Below are 20875 nucleotides of genomic sequence, written 5' to 3'. Positions count from 1 at the left end.
TGTGGGTTGAATGTTTGTCTAAATGCACGTATGTGGCCCATGTAAGTGTCTGGTGCCCTCAGAGGTCAAAAGGTACCAGATATCCTGTACCTGGAGTTATGAATGGTGTGAGCCACCATGCTGGTCATCGTCAGCAAACCCCAACCTCTGCAAGAGCAAATGCTCCTAATCGTTGAGCCATCTCTCCAGACCCTTATTCATCTTTTAAAGGGTTTTTTCTTTTGTTGTTTCTTCCACATTTAGATGTACGTGGTAAAACACATAGACAACCTTAGCACTTGAGAGGAAGATCAAGAGAACCAGGAGTTCAAGGTCATCTTCAAGTACTAGCAAGTTCAAGGACAGCCAATGATCCATGACACTATGTCTATAAAAAAATAGTCCTGGTTTTAAGATACACATTACTATAATGTGGGAGCCAAAACACAACAGTTCTACCTTCATGTCAAGGGAGTCAAAAAGTACTGAGAGCCATACAAGTTAAAGTATTTTTAAATTGCTAAATGATAAAAATACATTATTATTATTATTATTTATTGGTTTTGGAGACAGGGTTTCTCTGTGTATCCCTGGATGTCATGGAACTCACTCTGGAACCAGGCTGTTGATAAAGATGCAGGCAAAAATTGACTAGCTTTAATTGCCTCACACAATGTTTAAAACTAAGAACCTTTTACACAAAATTCTAGATGGCACTTAATTCCAGCCTGTCTTCCCTAAATAATAACTGGAAATATCTGAGTGGCTATTCTTTGCATCTAAACAAACATAGCCTGCTTCAGCCAGTTCCAGTCAGTCCAAACTGTTTCACACTCAACTCTGTGCATCACATATGCCATTGTCTGGTCCTGGGAACATTTGGATTTTCAACTTCTGGTCTGGATATGTTCTCAGTGTAACACTAAAGAGAGTTCAAAATTCAGCACTCTTTTTCTAAGGAATCGAAACAAAAAACATGCAAGGCAAATAGCCACCTACCATATATTTTAAAATCTATAAGGAAGGAAAATTATATATGAATATATATTATTTATGCTTATTTTATATGTATATAGGGTAATATACATGCTTGACAGTATATATATCATGAATACAAGTATGACATATATACACACATGTACATATAAACTCACATATATAAATGCATATACACATATACATGCATAATCAATGGAGGCCACAACAGTACACTACAAAGTTGTGAATCAGAAGGCAGAAGACATAACAGGGTTCCAGTCGTAGATAACTAACTATGCAGCAAGCTGGATGATGTCAGCAAAGCCTCTGCATCTCCAGGAACCTACCCTATTAACTGCAGAATGGAGAGGTTAGATTAGGAATCAGGGCCTCTTCTAAGTGTGAAACTTGCTGACTCTTGATTTTCCACTAGGAGAAGCAGGTGAGTGAGACACAATCCATTCACAGTATGTAGAAGGGAGCTCCTTACCTCATCATTTGTCAACTTCAGGAATAAGTCTCCGAGGACTCCTTGGCGTGGCCACTTCAGGACCCTCTCCTGCAGCGCGTGAAGCAAATCCAAGTGCTGCTGGACAAGGTAGCGCAAGGAGCCAGGAAAGAGGCTTGAAACAGAACAAAGGAAGAGAAGAAACGGTCCCATAGGAATAAACACAGCAGGCCCCACTTCCTAACATCCAAAACACTCTCACAAGTCTGAATTTAGGATTTTAAATGTTCTCTCAGCAAGCGGACACCCCCAGACAACAGATAAGGCCCCCTTGCTGATGGCTCCTAAAGCCCCTTATGTGACTGACCAAACAATAAAGAACAGACTCATTTAGGTCACACCCAGGAGACATTCTAAAGGAAATCTTGTTCAGTGTTTTAGATTCCAAATTGATTGATACCCAAACCATCTCTTCTTGGCTACTGGCTAGAACATCACCGCTTGGGCTAGTGGTAAAGCTCGGTTAACACTGGCAGATGGAATTCAGGGAGTCAGGGCAATGAAGGAGCTCACGGATCTTTTTGTTTTTAAAGAATTTTATGTATTTAATGTATGAGTGCTCTGTTTCATATGCATCCACATTCCAGAAGTGGGCATCAGATCTCCTTACAGATGGTTGTGAGCCACCATGTGAGTGCTGGGAATTGAACTCAGGACCTCTGGAAGAGCAACCAGAGCTCGTAACTGCTGAGCCATCTCACCAGCCCACACATCCTTTTCTTCCAGCATCAAACAGTCATGCTGGGCATGGACAGTCTGTTGTCTGGACCCCTGCCGAGCTGACACCAGGGCTGTTTAGCATTTCCTGGTGTTTCATAGAGCCTCTTCAAATCTCTTTCCTCTACCTGCTTGTGTGCCTCATTTTAAACCCAGAGGAAATGAAGAAGTGAGAAGTCAGAGAAGGCCAGAGTGGAGAGAAGAGAGACAAAGAGAATCATCTAAGGGAAATGGGAGCCGGCATAGAGAAGGATGGAGTGAACAGGACCCTACAGGAACAAACAAGAAGCAGAAGTCAATGCACTTTGCTGCACAGCAGCAAGGATCTGAGCTCTAATTTGATGGCTCAGGGAAATGCCAAGTACATCCCTGTGCTTTCAACACATTTAACACAGATATGATGGCCTGCTTGTCTCTGAGAGATGAGCTTAATTAAACATTTCCCAAGGGTATGATGGGCATACATTTGTGGACCATAGAGGTGATCTGGCCACAAGCAGACATCTGCATTAGACAGGATGCCAGATTAAAAGAAGGGTTTCTGTCTGGCTCCCACCCACCTACCCAACCCCGCCCTTTTCTAAGCAAAGCAAAGACTTCCATGGAGTTGCATCTCAGAGAAGAGAAAAACACCAGAATAGGGTAGTGAGCTCTCTTAGGAAAAGTACAAAGAAATCTTCCACTACTGTGATCCATTCTAGCTCTCTGGTCCATGAGTGCTGGCATATACAAAGCTGGCTGGCTCTAGGACAAATGGAGAGGCCTCTTGAACTTGCTCAGAGCAAGTGTTCTTGAAAGATCTAAATAACCTATTCAGACCGGAGAGGAATTCGGAAAGGAAGTAGGAACCAGGCTGGCTGGGAAAGGAGCAGGAGCCTGGAGAAAGCGCACTGATCACACTGAAGAGCAAAAGCTACATCAGCAGAGACTTCCCTCTACCCGGAGGTTGCCAAGGACTCCTGGCAACAGTCACAGTGTGATAATGAAGCTGCTGTACCATGCTGAGGCCTGACTTTGGATCCACTGCCCATATAAATTATGGGATATATTCTGAATGATCTTTCTTCCCCAGTCCCTTTCTTTTTCTTTCTAGAACAGTGTTTTCTGCTTTACTGTAACTAATGTGCCTGATGCCTAGAGAGCTGGCCCCTTCTTTTGGGCCGTCACTGGATAACTGAGGTTTCAAGGTCCAGTTAGACTATGGCTAACCCTTGCAATGAGAGAGGAAACGCAAAGACTTACAGTGTGTTCTGACCAGATGCGGAAAGTGGGATTTTAAACTTTTGAAAAGAATTAACAGATATTCTATGAAGCCGTGAAAGAGTGTAGAGGAGTTGAGCCAGGAGATGGAGAATAGAGGGAGAAGGAGGTAAAGGCATCATCTCTCATTGGTCTCAGTGCTATGCAGGGCTGATCTCACAGTATTGAAGGGTCCTGTGGTGGTTTGAATGTGCTTGGCCCATGGGAAGTACTGTGGTTAGGAGGTGTGGCCTTGTTGAAGGAAGCACATCACTGTGAAGCACACTGATTTTTGAAGCGCACCGTGAAGCGCACAGGTTTTGAAGGCTTCTATCCCTCAAGCTCCACCCAATGAGGAAGAGTTAGTCCCCTTCTGGCTGCTTTCAGATCGATGCCTTCTCCAGCACCACGTCCGCCTGGGCGCTGCCATGCTTCCTGTCGTGATGATAATGGACTGAACCTCTGAACCTGTAAGCCAGCCCCAATCAAATGTTGTCCTTTGTAAGAGTTGCCCTGGTCACGGTGTCTGCTCACAGCAATGGAAACCCCAACTAGGACATGTTCTAATTTTTTTATGGCAGTATGGAGAGTTCCTATAGCCTTCAAAGTTCTCTCTGCTCTCATCAATATTCTACTTAAATAGTAATAGAAGGGGGAAAAAAAACCAAGATCAAAGCCATCAAGGAAAATCCAGTTATAGTTTCCACTTAGTTACATTGTTCTTGCTAATTCAGCATTAGGCCAAGGTGATGTCTGGCTTTACGAGCAGTGGGTCACAGATGAATGAACAGATAATTAAATGAGTGTAATCTGTAACACAGAACTCATCACCTCTTGGTAGGTGTGATTCTGAATTCTGTGCATCAGGTGAAACAGCAGTCCTCCCCACAGGTGTTCCCAGACTGCTCAGTCTTAAAATGAGCCAAACGACGTCAGAACAATCAATTCCATGACATCCTCACACGTGACCACAGTTTCCACCTAGGCTCCCTCTGGCTGCATGTGCCCTTCCAAAAGCACAAGGCTGGCCTGAAATAACTGAGGACTCTCTTGAGCAATTCAGTGTCTCCAGGGAAAGCCTAAGGCTTGTGTTTTGCAGGTCTGAGAAGGGGTGGCAATGCCAGTGGTCACCACTTCAATAAGGAGCAGAAAGTGCTGACTCCTCGACATCTGTAGTGAACAAAGTCACCCAATACATTCTCATGAAAAACAATGCCGGTAGATCTATTCTCAGTGCATCAAGGTTTCAGAAAAGCGTATAGAAAAGAAGATATATAGTGAGGAAAAGAAGATGAAGAGAACCCAAGTGTGGGACAGAAAAGGCAGCACAGCCCGACTGAGAGAACAAGACAACGCGTTTTCAGTTACAATGCTCAGAGCTGAATCGTTGTGTTGCTTGACTGAGGGTTACCTTGACAACCAATATGAACAGCATTGTCTTGTATACGATGGAATAAGGATTCCCTTATCTATGTGGCTTTGAGTGTCTCTGGACCTTGGTGTCTTCCTCTGAGATATAGACATCGCAGGGTTCTGAAGATTCCTTGTCCAGTCTGGAGATAGCACTCAGGGCCTCCTGAATGGTAGGTGAGTACCCCACCCCATGGCTATATCCCCAGTGCTGGGGAAGAGTCATGACATCCCAGATCAAGTATGGCACATAGGACCCAGGGTACATGGCTCCTCCCTACTTTTACCCCAGATCCTCAATTTTATGGAAACTAAAGAGAGGCCTTAGGTACATAAGTAAACTACACCAAAGGGTAGATTCTCTTTCCATCTGAGTCATTTAAACTGAGCAGATACTTGGGGGAAAAGGCCAAAAAGCTACAGCCCAGAAACTTCCTGCAGTTCAGGAGGAGGAGGTAGAAGAGTAAGTCGGGCTTTAGTGGGATCTCTGAGTGGGAAGTCAAGTGGCCAGATGGGGCAGGAAGGAACAGAGAAAGTCTAGGCCACTGTGGAAAGATGAAGCAAGAGTCCCGAGCATTTATTATAAGTCAAGGGCTTGCGATGTCATGTCAGCCTTCTGTTGTTTATATTTTGACTATCAGCATCTTGTGGTGGTGGTCACTGGCACCACAGGCACCTGGGCAGCTTCTCTCCTTGGAGTTCCTCTTTCCACCTGAGCCCTTCCAATCCTTAGAAGCACTCAAGACACGTGTGTGTTGCTGGGGACTGGTTCCTCACTGCAGTCATTGAGATAAGTGTGGGTCTGTGGGTGTTTGTGTTTGGTAGGAGGGGAGGCTGACTGTGGAGTCAAGGAAAACGAGAGGAACCAGAAGAAGCGGGAAAATGGGAACTTCCTCAGGTAGATTCGTAACTGACGAAGCACCGGTGTCTATCACCTCATTGATCAGGATTGATCTTTTCCTCCCTGCATTCTGAAGCAGCTTTTCTTCATTAATGAGTCCTTCCCTCTTCCCCGTTATCTCCAGAGAGGGAATAAAGAGTATAAGCAGGTACATTGTGACATTCTGGCCAGCATGCTGGATGCACAGTGCCACACAAGACTCGGTGCATGCTCTTACACAGTACCTGCTGCTGTGGGGTCTACCCTCCTGTGGCACTGCCTAAGGGCCCTTAGACGCAGAGCTCAGAGCTCTGCCACATCCACTGCCTGAGGTTTAGGTGGAGTCTGCCATCTGTAGGACATGCAGTGCCTCACTTTAGATTCTCAATTGGCACAGACTGATGGCCTCACAGACTCTATACTCACTGTCTACCAGCTGAGAACCAGTCTGAGACTTGCTGTCACCGCCTAGTCTGAGAAAGGCTCTAGGACCCAGAATCCCTGAAGTGGCAGCGGTGGTGCATGGTGCATGGTGCATGGTGCATGACTCACCTTCAATCCTGTCAGTCTGAAAGCAAAGGCAATGAGCACACGGTACCTTCTCTCCTTGGGGTTCCTCTTTCCATCCGAGCCCTGGAAGGTGGCCTTTATCTTCAGGATCAGAGAGATATTGATGACGTATTTCCGTTCTGATTCAAGCAGTTCCAGAGCCACAGTTTGCCTTTTTGCTTTAAAACAAACCCAAGGAGATTTTTGGTTAAGCAACTCCCTCCTGGACACTAAACCAGGCAAGAAAGAGATAAACACACTTGGAAAGCTCAATTGGCAGTGTGTCCCTAGCTTGCAAGAAGGCCTAGGCTTCAGTTCCTGCACCAGAAAACCAGGCTTGGTTTTGGTGGTGCAGTTATTATCTGGGAGTTGAAGGCAGAAGGATCAGAAGTCCAAAGTTATCTTCAGCTACTTAACCAGCTCAAGGCCTACTTGGGCCCCTTGAGACAAAATTGAAAGAAGAAGAAGAAGAAGAAGAAGAAGAAGAAGAAGAAGAAGAAGAAGAAGAAGAAGAAGAAGAAGAAGAAGAAGAAGAAGAAGAAGAAGAGAAGTGAGGAAGTGATAGAAGTGAGGAGAGGAAAGAAGGAGGGAGAGGAGGGAGAAGAGATGGAGGGAAAGGAAGGGAGGGAGGGAAGAGAGGGAAAGGAAGGGAGGGAGGGAAGAGAGGAGAAGGAGGGCAAGCAGGCAGGCAGGGGTATTTGGAAAAGAGGAAAAACAGACTGGAGGTATGAGATTCATCCGGCAAACCAAAGGACACAAAATCATGTGTCTGCAGACAGAGACCCCACTAAGAAGCAGTAGAGGCTGAAGAACTAGAGACGTGGGTAGATGAGGTAAGTCTGAATAAACTGTGAGAGCTTCCAGACCACACTTGCAGGCCTGGGAGCATCCTGGCTTCACAAAATGGGAGAAGCCACATGAGGGAAGCCCTCGCCTGAGCTGAAGAGGAAGGCAGAATGAGGCGCTGATGGGAAAGAGTCACCTTCGCCTTCAGGTCCCAGAGGGCCATCAGCCAGGTTTAAACCCTCTTGGCAGGAGACAGGTACCCTGCCACCTGATACACTGAACTTCCAAGTAGGACCCTAAGACACTGACATGAAGAGATCACTTGCCGAGATGTAAAATTTCTACCTAATTAGCGTACCTCTAATGAAGCGCACTGCTGACAAGCTTGGATAATACAAAATTCCAGGTTATTTGGAGGATCTTCCTTCCTTCCTTCTTCCCTTCCTTCCTCCCTCCCTTCCTTCCTTCCTTCCTTCCTTCCTTCCTTCCTTCCTTCCTTCCAGGGTGTAATCTTACTTAAACACATAAACAATTAAGGCTACTGAGACACTGAATAATATTATACCATAGAAGAGAGAAAAGAAATACACAAATGTATGTGAAAATTAAATCTTTGTCAGAAGCCATCTAGGAAAGGCGAAGACATACACGTGAATTTTCTGGAGATGGCCCACCAGTTTGCATAAGCTCTAAGAATGCAGGGGTCCTTAGAGATTTCCTCCCGGGGATGCTTCTCACTGCGGATGTGCCTTTCCTTTCACTATTACATGGCCTGCTGATTCCTGGGCATCAGCCCACCCTATTGGGCAGATTTTCTGCAGATCAATGTGAATATGAACTCTCATGTAGTAATGCTATGTAGACAAATTGATGATTTCGTAATTCCTGATAATGATTTTTATATAACTCCTAAATTTTTACAAGTAATCTCAAGCCTCCAATAGAAGAAAAGCTGCAAACAGAGCTCTGTAAACCTTCATGTGTCACTGGCTGATTGTACTAGGAAAAGAAAGAAGGCTTGGGACAAATTACAATCAAGGAAGACATTCTAGGTTAGCTGCGAGCCCGTTATCTGGTAACTAAAGGTCATAAACTGGGAGTGAACAATTTATTGTAGGTGCAAGGACAGAAAGTATAATATTGACTAGTTTATCTATACAAAACTTCAAAATAATAAGATACAAGGCAGATGATTTTTCTCTTGACAAAACCGTACTAATTTGTGACATAAAAATTATTGCTTTAGGGCTGGAGAAATGGCTCAGGGGATAAGAGTACTGGCTCTTCTTCCAGAGGTCCTGAGTTTAATTCCCAGCAACCACGTGGTGGCTCACAACCATCTGTAATGGGATCCGATGCCCTCCTCTGGTGTGTCTGAGGAGAACCACAATGTACTCACATACATAGAATAAATAAATCTTAAAAAACAATTATTGCTTTAAACTTACAATGAACTTATGGGGCTAGTAACAGATAATAAATGTTAAGTCAAATACTAGTCTTCATGTAAAGACATAGACAGTTGTAACTCCTTCAGTCTTATTGCCTCAAACGTACTCCAAACCTATTGGAATATAAAAGTATTTAGAAAATCATGTAATCAATTATCCTGCTGTAACAGTTCTACCTGGATGAGGTAATGTTTTAGAGAAAGTATAAACTCTGAGAACAGCAATATAGCAACAGTGCAGCGCTCTGCAGCTTCAGCCAGAGTGTTTCCTACATGCCTCAATTTTCTTTTTTCCTTGTTTCATTCTCTCTTCTCTTCTCTTCTCTTCTCTTCTCTTCTCTTCTCTTCTCTTCTCTTTTCTTTTCTCTCTGGTTCATGAACAGTTAACAAACTCCAAGCCTCAGGCCTGGCCAGCAAGAGGCCCAGAGAGAAAAGAATTCTAGCAATTAAGCCTTTTTTTTTTTTATTATTTCTTAATCCCCTGCAGCTAACAGCAGTAGTAATTACCAGAAGCCAGCTGCTTTGCCTCAGAATAGCAAAGTTAAAGAAGACAGAATAGCCAAAGGTAAAGCAGCTTTGGGACCTGATCCTGACTCCATACACCTTCACTGCCTTACTCAGGGAAACCCTGTGATGCAGGGCAAATCTTACAATTACTATTTGCAAAAAGATATGCAAAATATTCTAGCCATTTAAAATTACTGGATGCTATTTTACAAGAAGAAACTCCTTGACACTTAAGCGTGCGTGCGTGTGTGCGCGCGCGCACACACACACACACACACACACACACACACACACACACACACACACTTTAAGAGTAGATCAAGCCAAAGACATCTCCTCACCCTCAGGAGAAGCCAAATGCAGAAGAGAAATGTGCTCTGAACAAAAATTTGGCCCATGAAAAAAATGAAACCATGGAACCTAACATTAAATTAGAAATTTCAAAGAGAAGGGAAACTGTAGCTGAGATATTGCAAAATTAATAGTAGAGGGGTGGGCACGTGTATTCCAGGACATGTGTTACGGAAGGAGGGTCCTTTATTCTCTGCATAAATGATAAAAAGGATCACATATCATCTTAAGGACCACCACATCCTGGTAAAGTTGTAACACTTTGGGTATAAAGAGAAGATTCTAAGAGCTACCAGGTAGAGAGGACAGCAAAATGGCTCAGAGTTTTGGTAAAAGTACTTGCTGCTAAGCCTGAGAACCTGAGTTCCACCCTCGGGACCTACGGGGTAGAAAGACATGGTAGTAACAGAACATTACTGTGTAACAGTCAGAAAGACCCAGTAGTAACAGAACATTACTGTATAACAGTCAAAGAGCTCAGAATGTTACTGTGTAACAGTTAGAAAGACATGGTAGTAACAGAATNTTACTGTGGAATGTCACAGTAGTAACAATGTTACTGTGTAACAGTCAAAGAGCTCAGAATGTTACTGTGTAACAGTCAGAAAGACTCGGTAGTAACAGAATGTTACTGTGTAACAGTCAGAAAGACCCAGTAGTAACAGAACATTACTGTATAACAGTCAAAGAGCTCAGAATGTTACTGTGTAACAGTTAGAAAGACATGGTAGTAACAGAATNTTACTGTGGAATGTCACAGTAGTAACAATGTTACTGTGTAACAGTCAAAGAGCTCAGAATGTTACTGTGTAACAGTCAGAAAGACTCGGTAGTAACAGAATGTTACTGTGTAACATTCAAAGAGCTAAAGATGAGAGGAATGCTGTGCTCTCTAATGACAACATTCAGAGCTGAGAGACAATGGAAGAACTGCTTCAGACTGGTAAGAGAAAACAGCTTTCTGTTAAGCCAGGATGACAGCAGTGTAGTGGGTCACAGTTGGAGTAAGGTATCTGAGGTCTCTAAGCAAAATAAATACAAGGGCATAGTGATAAAAAGATAAATATGATAGAGTTTTTGTTACGTGGAGGAAAAAAAAATCTCAGGACTGCTTGCCATGGGGTACTAGACTCAAACTCTGCAAGAGCAGCCAGTGTTCTTAGCCACAAGCCATCTCTCCAGTCCTGAATTATGGAATTTTAAAATATGATAGGGGCGAGGGAGATGGCTCAGTGATTAAGAGCACTGACTGCTCTTCCAGAGGTTCTGAGTTCAATTCCCAGCAACCACATGGTTGGTGGCTCACAACCGTCTGTAATGGGATCCGATGCCCTCTTCTGGTGTGTATCTGAGGACAGCTACAGTGTACTCACATAAATAACATAAATAAATAAAGTTTTTAAAAAAATATGAAGACATTCAGTGTGGATAATAGAAAAGAATAAGCTACTGAGTGGGTTACATGCAACAATGTAGATGAATCTCAAAAACACATAGTGAGAGAAAGCCACTAGGCACAAAAGAACACATAAAATCTTATCCCATTTATGGGAAGTTCAAGAACAGATGAAACTTTCCCTGCTATGCTGGGAAGCATAGCAGAAATATATGTTGATCTTGACAGTGATCCCAGACAATATTTATATGGAAAAAGTTGAGCTGAGAGTCAGTCCTCCTTATGGGTGTGACCTGCAGGGGACTGGCAATGCTCCAATGGCTGGCCCCATACCCTAGAGCTTATGGGCAACACAAATTGGATTATTTTATAAAAACAACACAAAATGAGGAAACAAAGTTACCAGAGGATAAAGAATGAGGAGTTGGATCTGGGAAGAGTTAGGGGCTGTGGTAAATATGATGAAAAGAAAGTGTATACAAGAAAGAAGTAATTAAAAATTTCTTTATAGTCATAAGCTGAGGCCCACAAAGCTGCTCAGGAGGTACACAGAGGCTACACAAGCTCCATATCCATACAATAACCTACACTGCTGTAGCATACACGCCTGCACATACACACCCACACATACACACCCCCACATACACATAAAAATACACAATCACACATTAACATTTGTTTAAGTTTAAATGTGAATTTTACTCTATGTAAATAAACTTTAGACAAAGTATTATTTATAAAATAGCATAAAATATGAAGCAAGTTGTGATGATGTGAGTGAAAATGGCCCAAAGGTTCACATACTTGAGTCCTTGGTCCCCAGTTGGTGAACTGTTTGGGAAGGATTGGGGTTATGCCCCTGTTGAAAGAGGTTTGTTACTGGAGGCAGGCTTTGATGTTTCAAAGGAGTCATGTGATTCCCAGTGCATCACACACACACACACACACACACACACACACACACACACAAACACACACACACACACCCCGCGCCTTCCCCCAATGGTTGTAGGTCAAAATGTAAGCTTTCAGCCATGCCTTTGCTCCAACATCATGTCCTCTATCCCTCTGAAACCAGAAGCCAAATTAAATGATTTCTTTTATCAGTTGCCTTAGTTGTAGTATTCTATCACAGCAACAAAAAAAGAAATTAATGCACAAGTAACAAGATAAGCTGTCAAAACGAGTGCAAGGCAGTTGCTAAGGCTTCTTGTTAATAATTTTAAAAAGCTTCTAGTGCTATTTAATTTTTATGTATTTGTTTAAGAATAATATTTATTTTTAAAAATTACCCCTCCCCCAGTGTAGAAAAGGCTACTGTCAATATTTATTCCCCATAGAAGGAAAGGATGGAGGGAGAAGAAAGTAGGAAGGCAGGCAGGAAGGAGGCCGTTGCAGGGTTTGACATGTGGCACACTATCAATAAATGATTGGGCAATTAAATAGATAATCTCCAGGAAGCTTCGTTTTCTGTTTGTTTTCTGAAGCACTACAATACAGAATGTCATAAACACCCAGGATCAAGGTGGCAGCCCCACCAGCATATGTGACCCATGATGCTAAGTCCCTTCACCTCTCTAGGCTTGAGAGACTTCATCCTGAAGAGGCACGAGGTGGTGCCACCTGTCCATTCTGTGTACACTGCCCGGGTTCTGGTCCTTCTGTTCCAGCCTTGTGCACAGCTCACTCTTTCATACACCCACCCACATCCCCCTTCGGGACTCACCAGCTAAAGAGGTTTCACACAGAACGTTTTCCAGGGAGCTGTGTCTGCCCTGGCCAGCGTCCTTCAGCTTATCTGGGTGATCTTTTGTGACATATTCCTCGCCCCATTCTTTGCCTTCCTTAGGCTGTCTCCACAGGCCAGGTGTGTGATGGCCCTTTGACTGGATCTCGGCTGAGAGAGAAGGCTTAAGGTTTTCATCTGATTCTGGAGCTGTTGGGTTCACTCCTGAAAAACAATGCCTGCTAGACAAAAACTTTCTTTAAAACAAAAACACAAAACACAAAACCTTTTATTCTTCTCTCACGCCCCAACTGCAGCTTCCCCTCCCTTGGCTCCTCCCAGTCCTTCTCTCTGCCTCTCCTCTCCCCCACATCCACTCCTCTGTTTCTCTTCAAAACATGACCAGGCCTCCCAGGGACATCCACTGACATGGTCTAAGAAGATACAGTAAGACTAAGCACAAAACCTATACCAGGCTGAACAATATATCATGACAACTGAGTAGGAGGAAATGGGTCCTAGGAGCAGACAAAAGGGTCAGAGATACCCCCACTCTCACTCTTAGGAGACCCACAAAAAGACCAAGCTACACAGCTATAACATCTGCAGAGGACCAAGTTCAGACTCATCCAGGCTCCCTGACTGTCCCTGTGAGCCCTTATGAGCCCTACTTAGTTGATTCTGTGCATCACATTCTCGTGTTCTTGACCCCTTTGAACTTTCTTTTTGAAAAAGAAAACAGTATTTGTTACTAACTCTTAACTAATATACTGCTAGATGGGTACCTCATCCCTAAAAGACTAAATATGTCAATTAAGGGTTAAGAGTGTCCCAAACTGTAAGGAGTCACCTTTCTTTCCTTTTCTAGCCCATGTGTACTCTAATTTGTTTTTATGCATAGATGCCACAAAATAAGTAAGCTTTTAAAAAAGCCCAGCATGGTAGTACATACCCGTAATTTCAGCATTTGGGGAAATGGAGGCAGGAAGATCAAGAGTTCAATGTTATCATCCTTAGCTTCGTAAAAAATTCAGGGCTAGCCAGGCTACACAAGACTGTGCCTCAATAGACTAGACTAGACTAGATATACCAACACATTAACCAAAAGTTAAAGCAGCACGTTTGACTCCCTGTGTCTGCTTGCTTCCCGGTCAGCATGGCAGGCACCTGCAGCACTGTTAGGAAGAACAGAAAGGCGAAAGGGAAGGACACCAAAGACCTCTGGTGGTGACAAGGGGTATTTCCTTTGCTATTTAGTCCCTTTATCCTATGATGCTAAATTGGAAGAAGAAGAGGAAAGAAAAGCGGAGGGAAGATTAAATAATGCATAAATTCTGGTGAGTTATCAATTATGTAAATATTGGATTAGACTACAGAGTATGTGAAGCAAGAAAAATGTGTGCTGTGGAGCAGTCCCCTGTGAGAATGCTAGCTAGCTTATCGGGAATTGGAATGAGAAAGAACTAAGAAGGTTGGTTTATTCTAAAAATGTTGCCTGCTCTCCTCTCTCCTTGATTTAAACGAGTCCCTGCGCCAGCACGTGTGTAGGAGCGTAAGTGAAAAGGGCGGGTCCGCTTATCTGGTGTTCTGGTTTGAATAGGGAGTGTCCTCGGAAGGCATCAGAGGCACGGCCCTTGACACAAGCCGCGGTAAGAACAGGAAGTGGCTGGATAATCAGAAAGGGCGGCACCCCTCTGGTAGATCAATCCAACAATGGACTCCATTTTTAAATAGAGTATTCGGAGATGATAAAACTATGAAAGGTTGGGGAAATTTGGGAGAACCTGGTCACTGGGGATATGCCCTTGTAATGTGTACCTTGTCCCCAGTTGCTTCCTATTATTCACTCTGCTTCCTGGATGCCCTGAAGTAAGCAGAGCCTTATACCACGGGCTTCTCACGATGCTACTCGGCTGTGTCTGCGGCAATGAAGCAATCTGACCTTGGACCGAAACCTTTCAAACCAAGGACTAAAATAAATTTCTCCTTTAAGTGTTTTTTTGTTTTTTGGTTTTTGTTTTTGTTTTTGTTTTTTTTGTTTTTTTTTTTTTTTGTTGTTGTTTTTTTTTCCGGCTATTTGTCAGAGTCAAGAAAGTGATTAACATGTCTGAGTCCTTTTCTGCTTGGCTTGTTTTAGCCTTCCAAGACCAATCACCTGAGTTCGATTCCCAAAAACCATAAAGGTGGAATGAGAGAACCAGCTTCGCACAGCTGTCCTCTGATCTCCACCCGTGCAGTAGCATGTGCTCACACTCGCACGCACACACGCACACCACACACACACACACACACACACACACACACTATACATTCACCCAATAATAAACACTTAAACCCAGAGGAGCCACTTACCAGGACCCATCATCCCCTTCACATTGCTATCTCCTACATGAACAGATCTTGACTCTTGGGCTGCAGAGAAAGGAGAACTCCGTTCAGCATCCATTCTACAAACATGGGTTAAGCACCTTCTATGACCCAAGGAAAGGACAGACTCACAGATTTTACAGTTTCATCACAGAGGAGAGAGACAGTAGGGCTCGATGCAGGATACCACTGTCCAAAGCTAGTTTCTCAACTGTAAAAGATGGTCACAAGTGATATCTATTCAAACAACTAAGAATCCAATAGGTTTGATCCAGCACAGAAAAGGGTTAGCTCTCAGACTTTTAGAACAAGAGTAAGTAGGGATTAAGAAGGACAATTGCATTTTAAAAATCTCCTTCAAGGCTTCTTTGGCTAGAAGAGTGCAAGAGATCCTATAAAATAGTATTTTCAAGGGCTGGAGAGATAGCTCAGGAGCTCAGAGTATATTGCTTTTGCAAAGGAAAGGGTTCAGTCCTCAGCACTGTGCACAGCCATCTGTGACTCCAGTTCCAGGGCACCCATCTCCTGCTTCTGACCCCCATATGCACCAGGCACACATGTGGTACGCATACATCCATACATGTCGGCAAAACAGTAATACACGTAAAATGGAATCAATAAACCTGAAAGAGTGCTATCTCATTTCTTTAGATGACATCTCAAACTTTTCAATTATAAGGTATATGAGTGAAGCTTTACAACAGAGGACCTACAGAAGGAGGCTATCTCTTAAAACGAAGGGCAGGAGAGACAGCTCTGAGGTTAAGGGTACATATTACTCTCGCAGAGGACCTAAGTTCAATTCCCAGCACCCACACTGGGTGCGTTACAGCTGCCTGTAACTCCAGATCCAGGGAGAGCTGACCGCTACTGCGCTTTCAGATATGTACTCACACAGACTCATATACATAGTTTAAAATAATTAAAAACAAATCTTTTTTAAAAGAGAAAGAAAAGAAAGAGGGCCAGCCATTTGCGGTAAACAGCATCCAAGATGGCTTTCCTACCCCGTGGTTGCTCCTGTAAGTGATGCTGGGTTTAATGATTATCTTCTGAGGAAAAGAGCATGGTGGGAAGGGTGAGCTGCTTCTTCAAATAGTAGGTTACACAAAGCTACATCTTTGTTCCGAGCTTTCCGTTAGACCACATACCCCGGAATAAGCAGGTGTCATGTGGGAAAGGCCCATATCCCAGGGACTGCCACACCATGTACATAATTCTGGAATAAAATGTCCTCTGAGTGCAGCCGTCACATGGCATAATAGGTTTGGCCAGCACCTCAATGACAACCTACCTCAGGAGAGACCCCAAGTGAGTGGTACCCAGGTGAAACATGCACAGACTCCTAGCTCAGAGAAGCCTAGGTACTGAACGCTTGCTGCTTAGAGCTACTGAATTTGAGGTAACAGACAAGACTCACACCATTGTGCCATTAAAAAAGGATAAACCAACATTTTTGAAGGTTTGATCCTTTAATCTGAATTTTAATATGAGCTACCACCAAGTATGTGCACGATGTCATAATAAAGGCAATATTTCAAATTTTTTTTTACAGCAGCATGGTAGAACAAGCTATGACTATGTCTCTATCACAGGGCAGGAAGGAGAGGCTGCCAGTGAGACAGCTCAGCAGAGAAAGTTGCTCACTGTAAAAGGCTGGAAATTTGAATTTGATCTGAAATTCATAATGGAAAGAAAGGACCCACAGTTAAAAGTTGCTAACCTCCATCCCCAATGTGTGACACACATTCACTTGAAATCACACACACACACACACACACACACACACACACACACCCCATACATACACACCCATACAAACTAACAATAATAAGTAAAACATTTTAAATAAGGAAATGCATGTGGGCACTGCAACCATCTAGGTTAGTTGTTTTCCGTGGATTAAAAAAAAAAAAAATCCCATGGATGTATTCCAGCCTAAGAGGTCTGTCACCCATTGTGTGAAGATGCACAAATAGGTTTGTAGATCTAATTTTTAAGAGTCTGTCTAGTGAATACACACAGATGCCCCAGGCTTGGTACTGATCTGACCTCTACCCTGAGCCCGTCTTGGGCTCTTCACCTTTGTGGCCATCTTGATTCATCTTGCTCTTCACAATGTACCATGAAGGAGAAAGGCCCACCAATGGAGCCCCTCCCAGACGATCAAGCCACTGTCCCCAGACTGCACACACAGCTGCTAAAAGACCTGCTCCTATGTACAGGCAAATGGCCGATAGCCAAGTAAGTCTGGACTCAGAAGTTCACCAAGTAAAAGCCACTCGCCTTAGAATTTTACACTCAGTTACTCGTAACACACGTGACTGTCTCTGAATCAGTAAAGCGCGCTGTCCTTGAGCCACGAGGACGGAGAATCAGCACCCCTGCCATTGAACTGTTTACATTGATGGAAAAATCATTTAGACTACCTTGTGAGGAGTTTCTATACATGACTAAAACAAGAAGGGGGAGGGAGACAGGGAGGGGGTCAGGAGGGGAGGGGAGAGAGATACAAACTACAGTAACTTCTGCATTCATTCATTTTTCTGTACGTAGGTACTTTGTTAGACACTCTTGAAAATATAATGATGTAGCAAATTTTGCCTTGTTTTTGTTTATTTTTCCTGATTCGAACACAGGTCCAGAATCACAGCCCTTGAATCCTCCTTTGGTACTGCCAACACACGGTCCTGCCACATCTGTACACTCAGGACGTGGTTGGCAACTGTCTCAGCTCACAGACAGCACCAGCCTGGCTCTCACAGAAACATAGGAGCCTAGTGACTGTACCATAGGTAACTATTTAGAGTGACTTTTGAAAATCCAGTTCTCTTATGGTTAGTATAATATTGAGTACACTAAATTATTTTTAATCTAATTGACACTTAGGAGCAATGTCAAAATTAGTATTTTCCACAGAGTAAACATTAAAACTGGGCAGTCTCTCGGGAGCCGTGGGGTCCTTCTAAAGCGTAGAAACCAGCAAAGTGCTGAGCAGTATTAGCAACATTCCGACCAGGAAGGAAGATGTGAGTGCTACCCAGGAATCAGGGAGAAAGATGTGTGGTTAATCCCCCAAGGTTGATACACTGTACCTTTTTCATAGGTCTGAGAAGGCAACATGTTAGTGAAGTCATCACTGGGGAGACCGGACTCAGGGACATTGATGGAACGGAAGGGGCTTCCTTGCGTCGGCGCAGACGCAGGTGCAGGCGCAGATGCCGGCCCGGCCTGTGCTCCATGTTCTTCCTTTTGGGCTTTCCTAACAAAGGAGACAACAGAAAGGACTTTGGTTCTTAGTCTGATAGATTAGGAACGGCTCCATTCAGAGTAATACCAGAGAATACATTTTTAGGTTGAACTATATAAATTTTCCTTTTTTTTTTTTTAATGTGCAGCCAAGGCACACACAGGTTGAACTATATAAATTGCTATTTAAAAAAAAATAAATTATAAATGGTTAAAGCCGAACAGTTGGTATGGTTCAACTTAATTCATCAACCTTAAGTATTATAAATCACATCTAACTGTGATGTTTTCATTCTTATTTTTCTATTACTGGCTTCCCTGTCACTGGGATCTTTGATTTTGTTTTGATTTTTGTTTGTGACACTGGGTCTCACTATGTAGCCCTGGCTAGTCCCCCAGGCTTGTAGTATAGACCCCACCACATAGAGCCTCCTGTATCTGCCAGCTGCTAGGATTAAAGGGCTGGCCACCATGCCTGGCTATTCCCAGGGTCTGTAACGTGTACAGGGTTGAGCATTTGCTTGCGGTGATTTACATTCCCTTAACGGCTCAATCACAGAATACCAGGAACCAGAAGCGTTTCACCCGAAAAATATAACCATCACCTGCTTTCCAGGCTCAGACCACTATGACTCCCATAACATACCAGTGAAGACAGCAACTATTTACTGGGCCCACTGACTTGTTTCCACCTGTCCGAGGCACTGACTAACTTTTTTTCAACCACCCAAGTAAATAACAGCAACACTGGAGAACCTGTGGGAAGTTTTAAAACAAAGGAAAATCACTGCTGTCGCACATTCTTAAAACAGCAATCCCTCTCTTTCTAGTTATCAGTTTACATGTCTTTACGTCAAAAATCAAGCCATGTACACATTGCATATCATTTTAATTTCATGTCATATCATGTTAGATATATTTTCCCACAAAATGCTACCATCCATTTTTATACTAACCATTTTTTACCATTTGCATATGTGTTTGTATTTTTGCATGCATGTGAACACATATATGTAGATACGTGTTCATGCATGTAGAGGCCTGGAGTTGAGGTTGTAAGTGATCCTCCACTACTCTTCTGCTCATGCCATCGAGGCAGAGTCTTTCAATCAAACCCAAAGCTTACCAATACGACTAGTTCACTGGCTGGCTTACGTCGTGACAGTTATGTGGGTTTTAAAGATCTAAGCTCTGTTGCTTTTATGGATTTGTGGTGAGTGTGTTTTGGGATTTTTGTTTGTGTGTGTGTGTGTGTGTGTGTGTGTGTGTACATGCACACTCACCTACAGAGGCCAGAAAAGGGTGTTGGATCCGCTGGAGTTGGAGTCAAAGGCATCTGTGAATCTGATGAGGTTCTGAGAACTGAACTCTGGTCCTCTGCAAGAGCAGCTAGTGTTCTTGACTATCCAGCCACTTCTCCTGCCCCAGTATTAACCGGAAATATGTATGACTTCATCCCTTCCAGCACAGGCTGCTCTACGCTGCTCAGGCGCCCACTCTTTATGTGCTAATAGCTGGAAGTTTTCTCAGGACTTCTGTGGCAGGGCCACTGCTTATGGGTTTGCCCTGAATGAATATTTTTTAAGATAACTCACTTGGCTTTAACCTTTCGAGATTCTCTTCTCTTCTCCTGCTGAAGCTGTTCGATTTTCTGCTGCATTTCTTCTTGCTTGGAAGTGATGGCCTGAATCATGGACATTGCATTGCTCAGCTCTTCCTACAAGGCAATAATTGCTACATTTTACACTGACTCATGGGTTAAGAGAACATGACTGCCGGTCTCCTGTAAGCCTTTATCTAGTTGCATGCTTTTGAGTAAGCGGGGAATGAGAGGTGAAGTATGCTTTCATTGTGGTTTCTAATTTCTACACAAAGCTCAGAAACTGCCAACAGTGCTGTAGCTATTGTTCCGTGATAACTAACAGATGGCTCAGAGGGAACGTTCTTATCCCTGGCTGCAGTAAGAAAGGTCAAACCTCCTGCTCCGGTACTGGGACCAACATACTCTTTTCACCAGAGACATAAGAGAGGCCCCCACCTTGAAGTAGTTTAATGAATTCTTCATCTCCGTGACTTTCTCTTCCATTGAACATCGGCAGCTCTTGACCTTCTCTTCCAAAGCGTACTCTCCATGTTGGATCCGTGTCAGCTCCTGCATTGCTTCTGTGAAGCCCGTTTTCAGTTCCGAGGCCAGGGCCTGCAGCTAAACGGTTTGGGAAGAGTGAACTTGGCTTGCTGTAAGTTTTCATAAGAGGTACCAGTGACCCCCCCCCCCGACCTCTTCCTTTTCTGAGAACACAAGCTCTTGAAAACTCTCGTGGGCTTTGTTTACCCAAGTCTGGAATCTTTTAGATGACTCTGCCCCTATTCGTCCAGGGCAGAGGCCTCCTATGCTGTGTGCACTGAAGCTTGACAAGCGACAACAGAACACGCAGTTCGTTCAGTTCCTCATGCATGCTACCATTAATAAGGAGCGCTTGACACAAGAATGAGGCTGAAACTGGGAGGTGATCACCCATACCATTAATCCAGCTTAGGAGACAGAGGCAGGAGAATCTCCGACTTCAAGGCCAGCCTGGTCTACAGAGAATCCTCACACAGCCAGACAGGACTGTGTGTGTGGGAGGGAGAGAGAGAGAGAGAGGGAGAGAGAGAGAGAGAGAGAGGAAGGAGAGAGAGAGGAAGGAGAGAGAGAGGGAGAGAGAGGGAGGAGAGAGAGAAAGAAAGAGAGAGAGAGAGGAAGGAAGGAAAGAGAGAGGGAGAGAGAGGGAGGAGAGAGAGAA

General features: G+C 43.7%; 1 protein-coding gene across 2 annotated transcripts in view; it reads right to left on the bottom strand.

The window, feature by feature from the left end:
- The window catches only part of Arhgef33 (Rho guanine nucleotide exchange factor 33), an 82276-nt gene that overhangs the window by 19894 nt on the left and 41507 nt on the right, over window positions 1-20875 (bottom strand). For both annotated transcript variants that reach the window (XM_021218498.1, XM_021218497.2), the window contains 7 exons: window positions 20131-20295; window positions 19688-19809; window positions 17939-18105; window positions 14829-14888; window positions 12477-12701; window positions 6310-6439; window positions 1448-1580 (listed from right to left, as the gene is read on the bottom strand). In XM_021218498.1, coding sequence (XP_021074157.1) covers window positions 1448-1580; window positions 6310-6439; window positions 12477-12701; window positions 14829-14888; window positions 17939-18105; window positions 19688-19809; window positions 20131-20295 — 1002 coding nt within the window. The remainder of the gene's footprint in view (window positions 1-1447; window positions 1581-6309; window positions 6440-12476; window positions 12702-14828; window positions 14889-17938; window positions 18106-19687; window positions 19810-20130; window positions 20296-20875) is intronic.

The sequence above is a fragment of the Mus pahari genome, chromosome 18 (genome assembly GCF_900095145.1).
Source record: "Mus pahari chromosome 18, PAHARI_EIJ_v1.1, whole genome shotgun sequence".
Classification (NCBI taxonomy): domain Eukaryota; kingdom Metazoa; phylum Chordata; class Mammalia; order Rodentia; family Muridae; genus Mus; species Mus pahari.
Note: the sequence above shows the minus strand (reverse complement) of the source record. Positions and strands in the feature narration are given on the sequence as shown.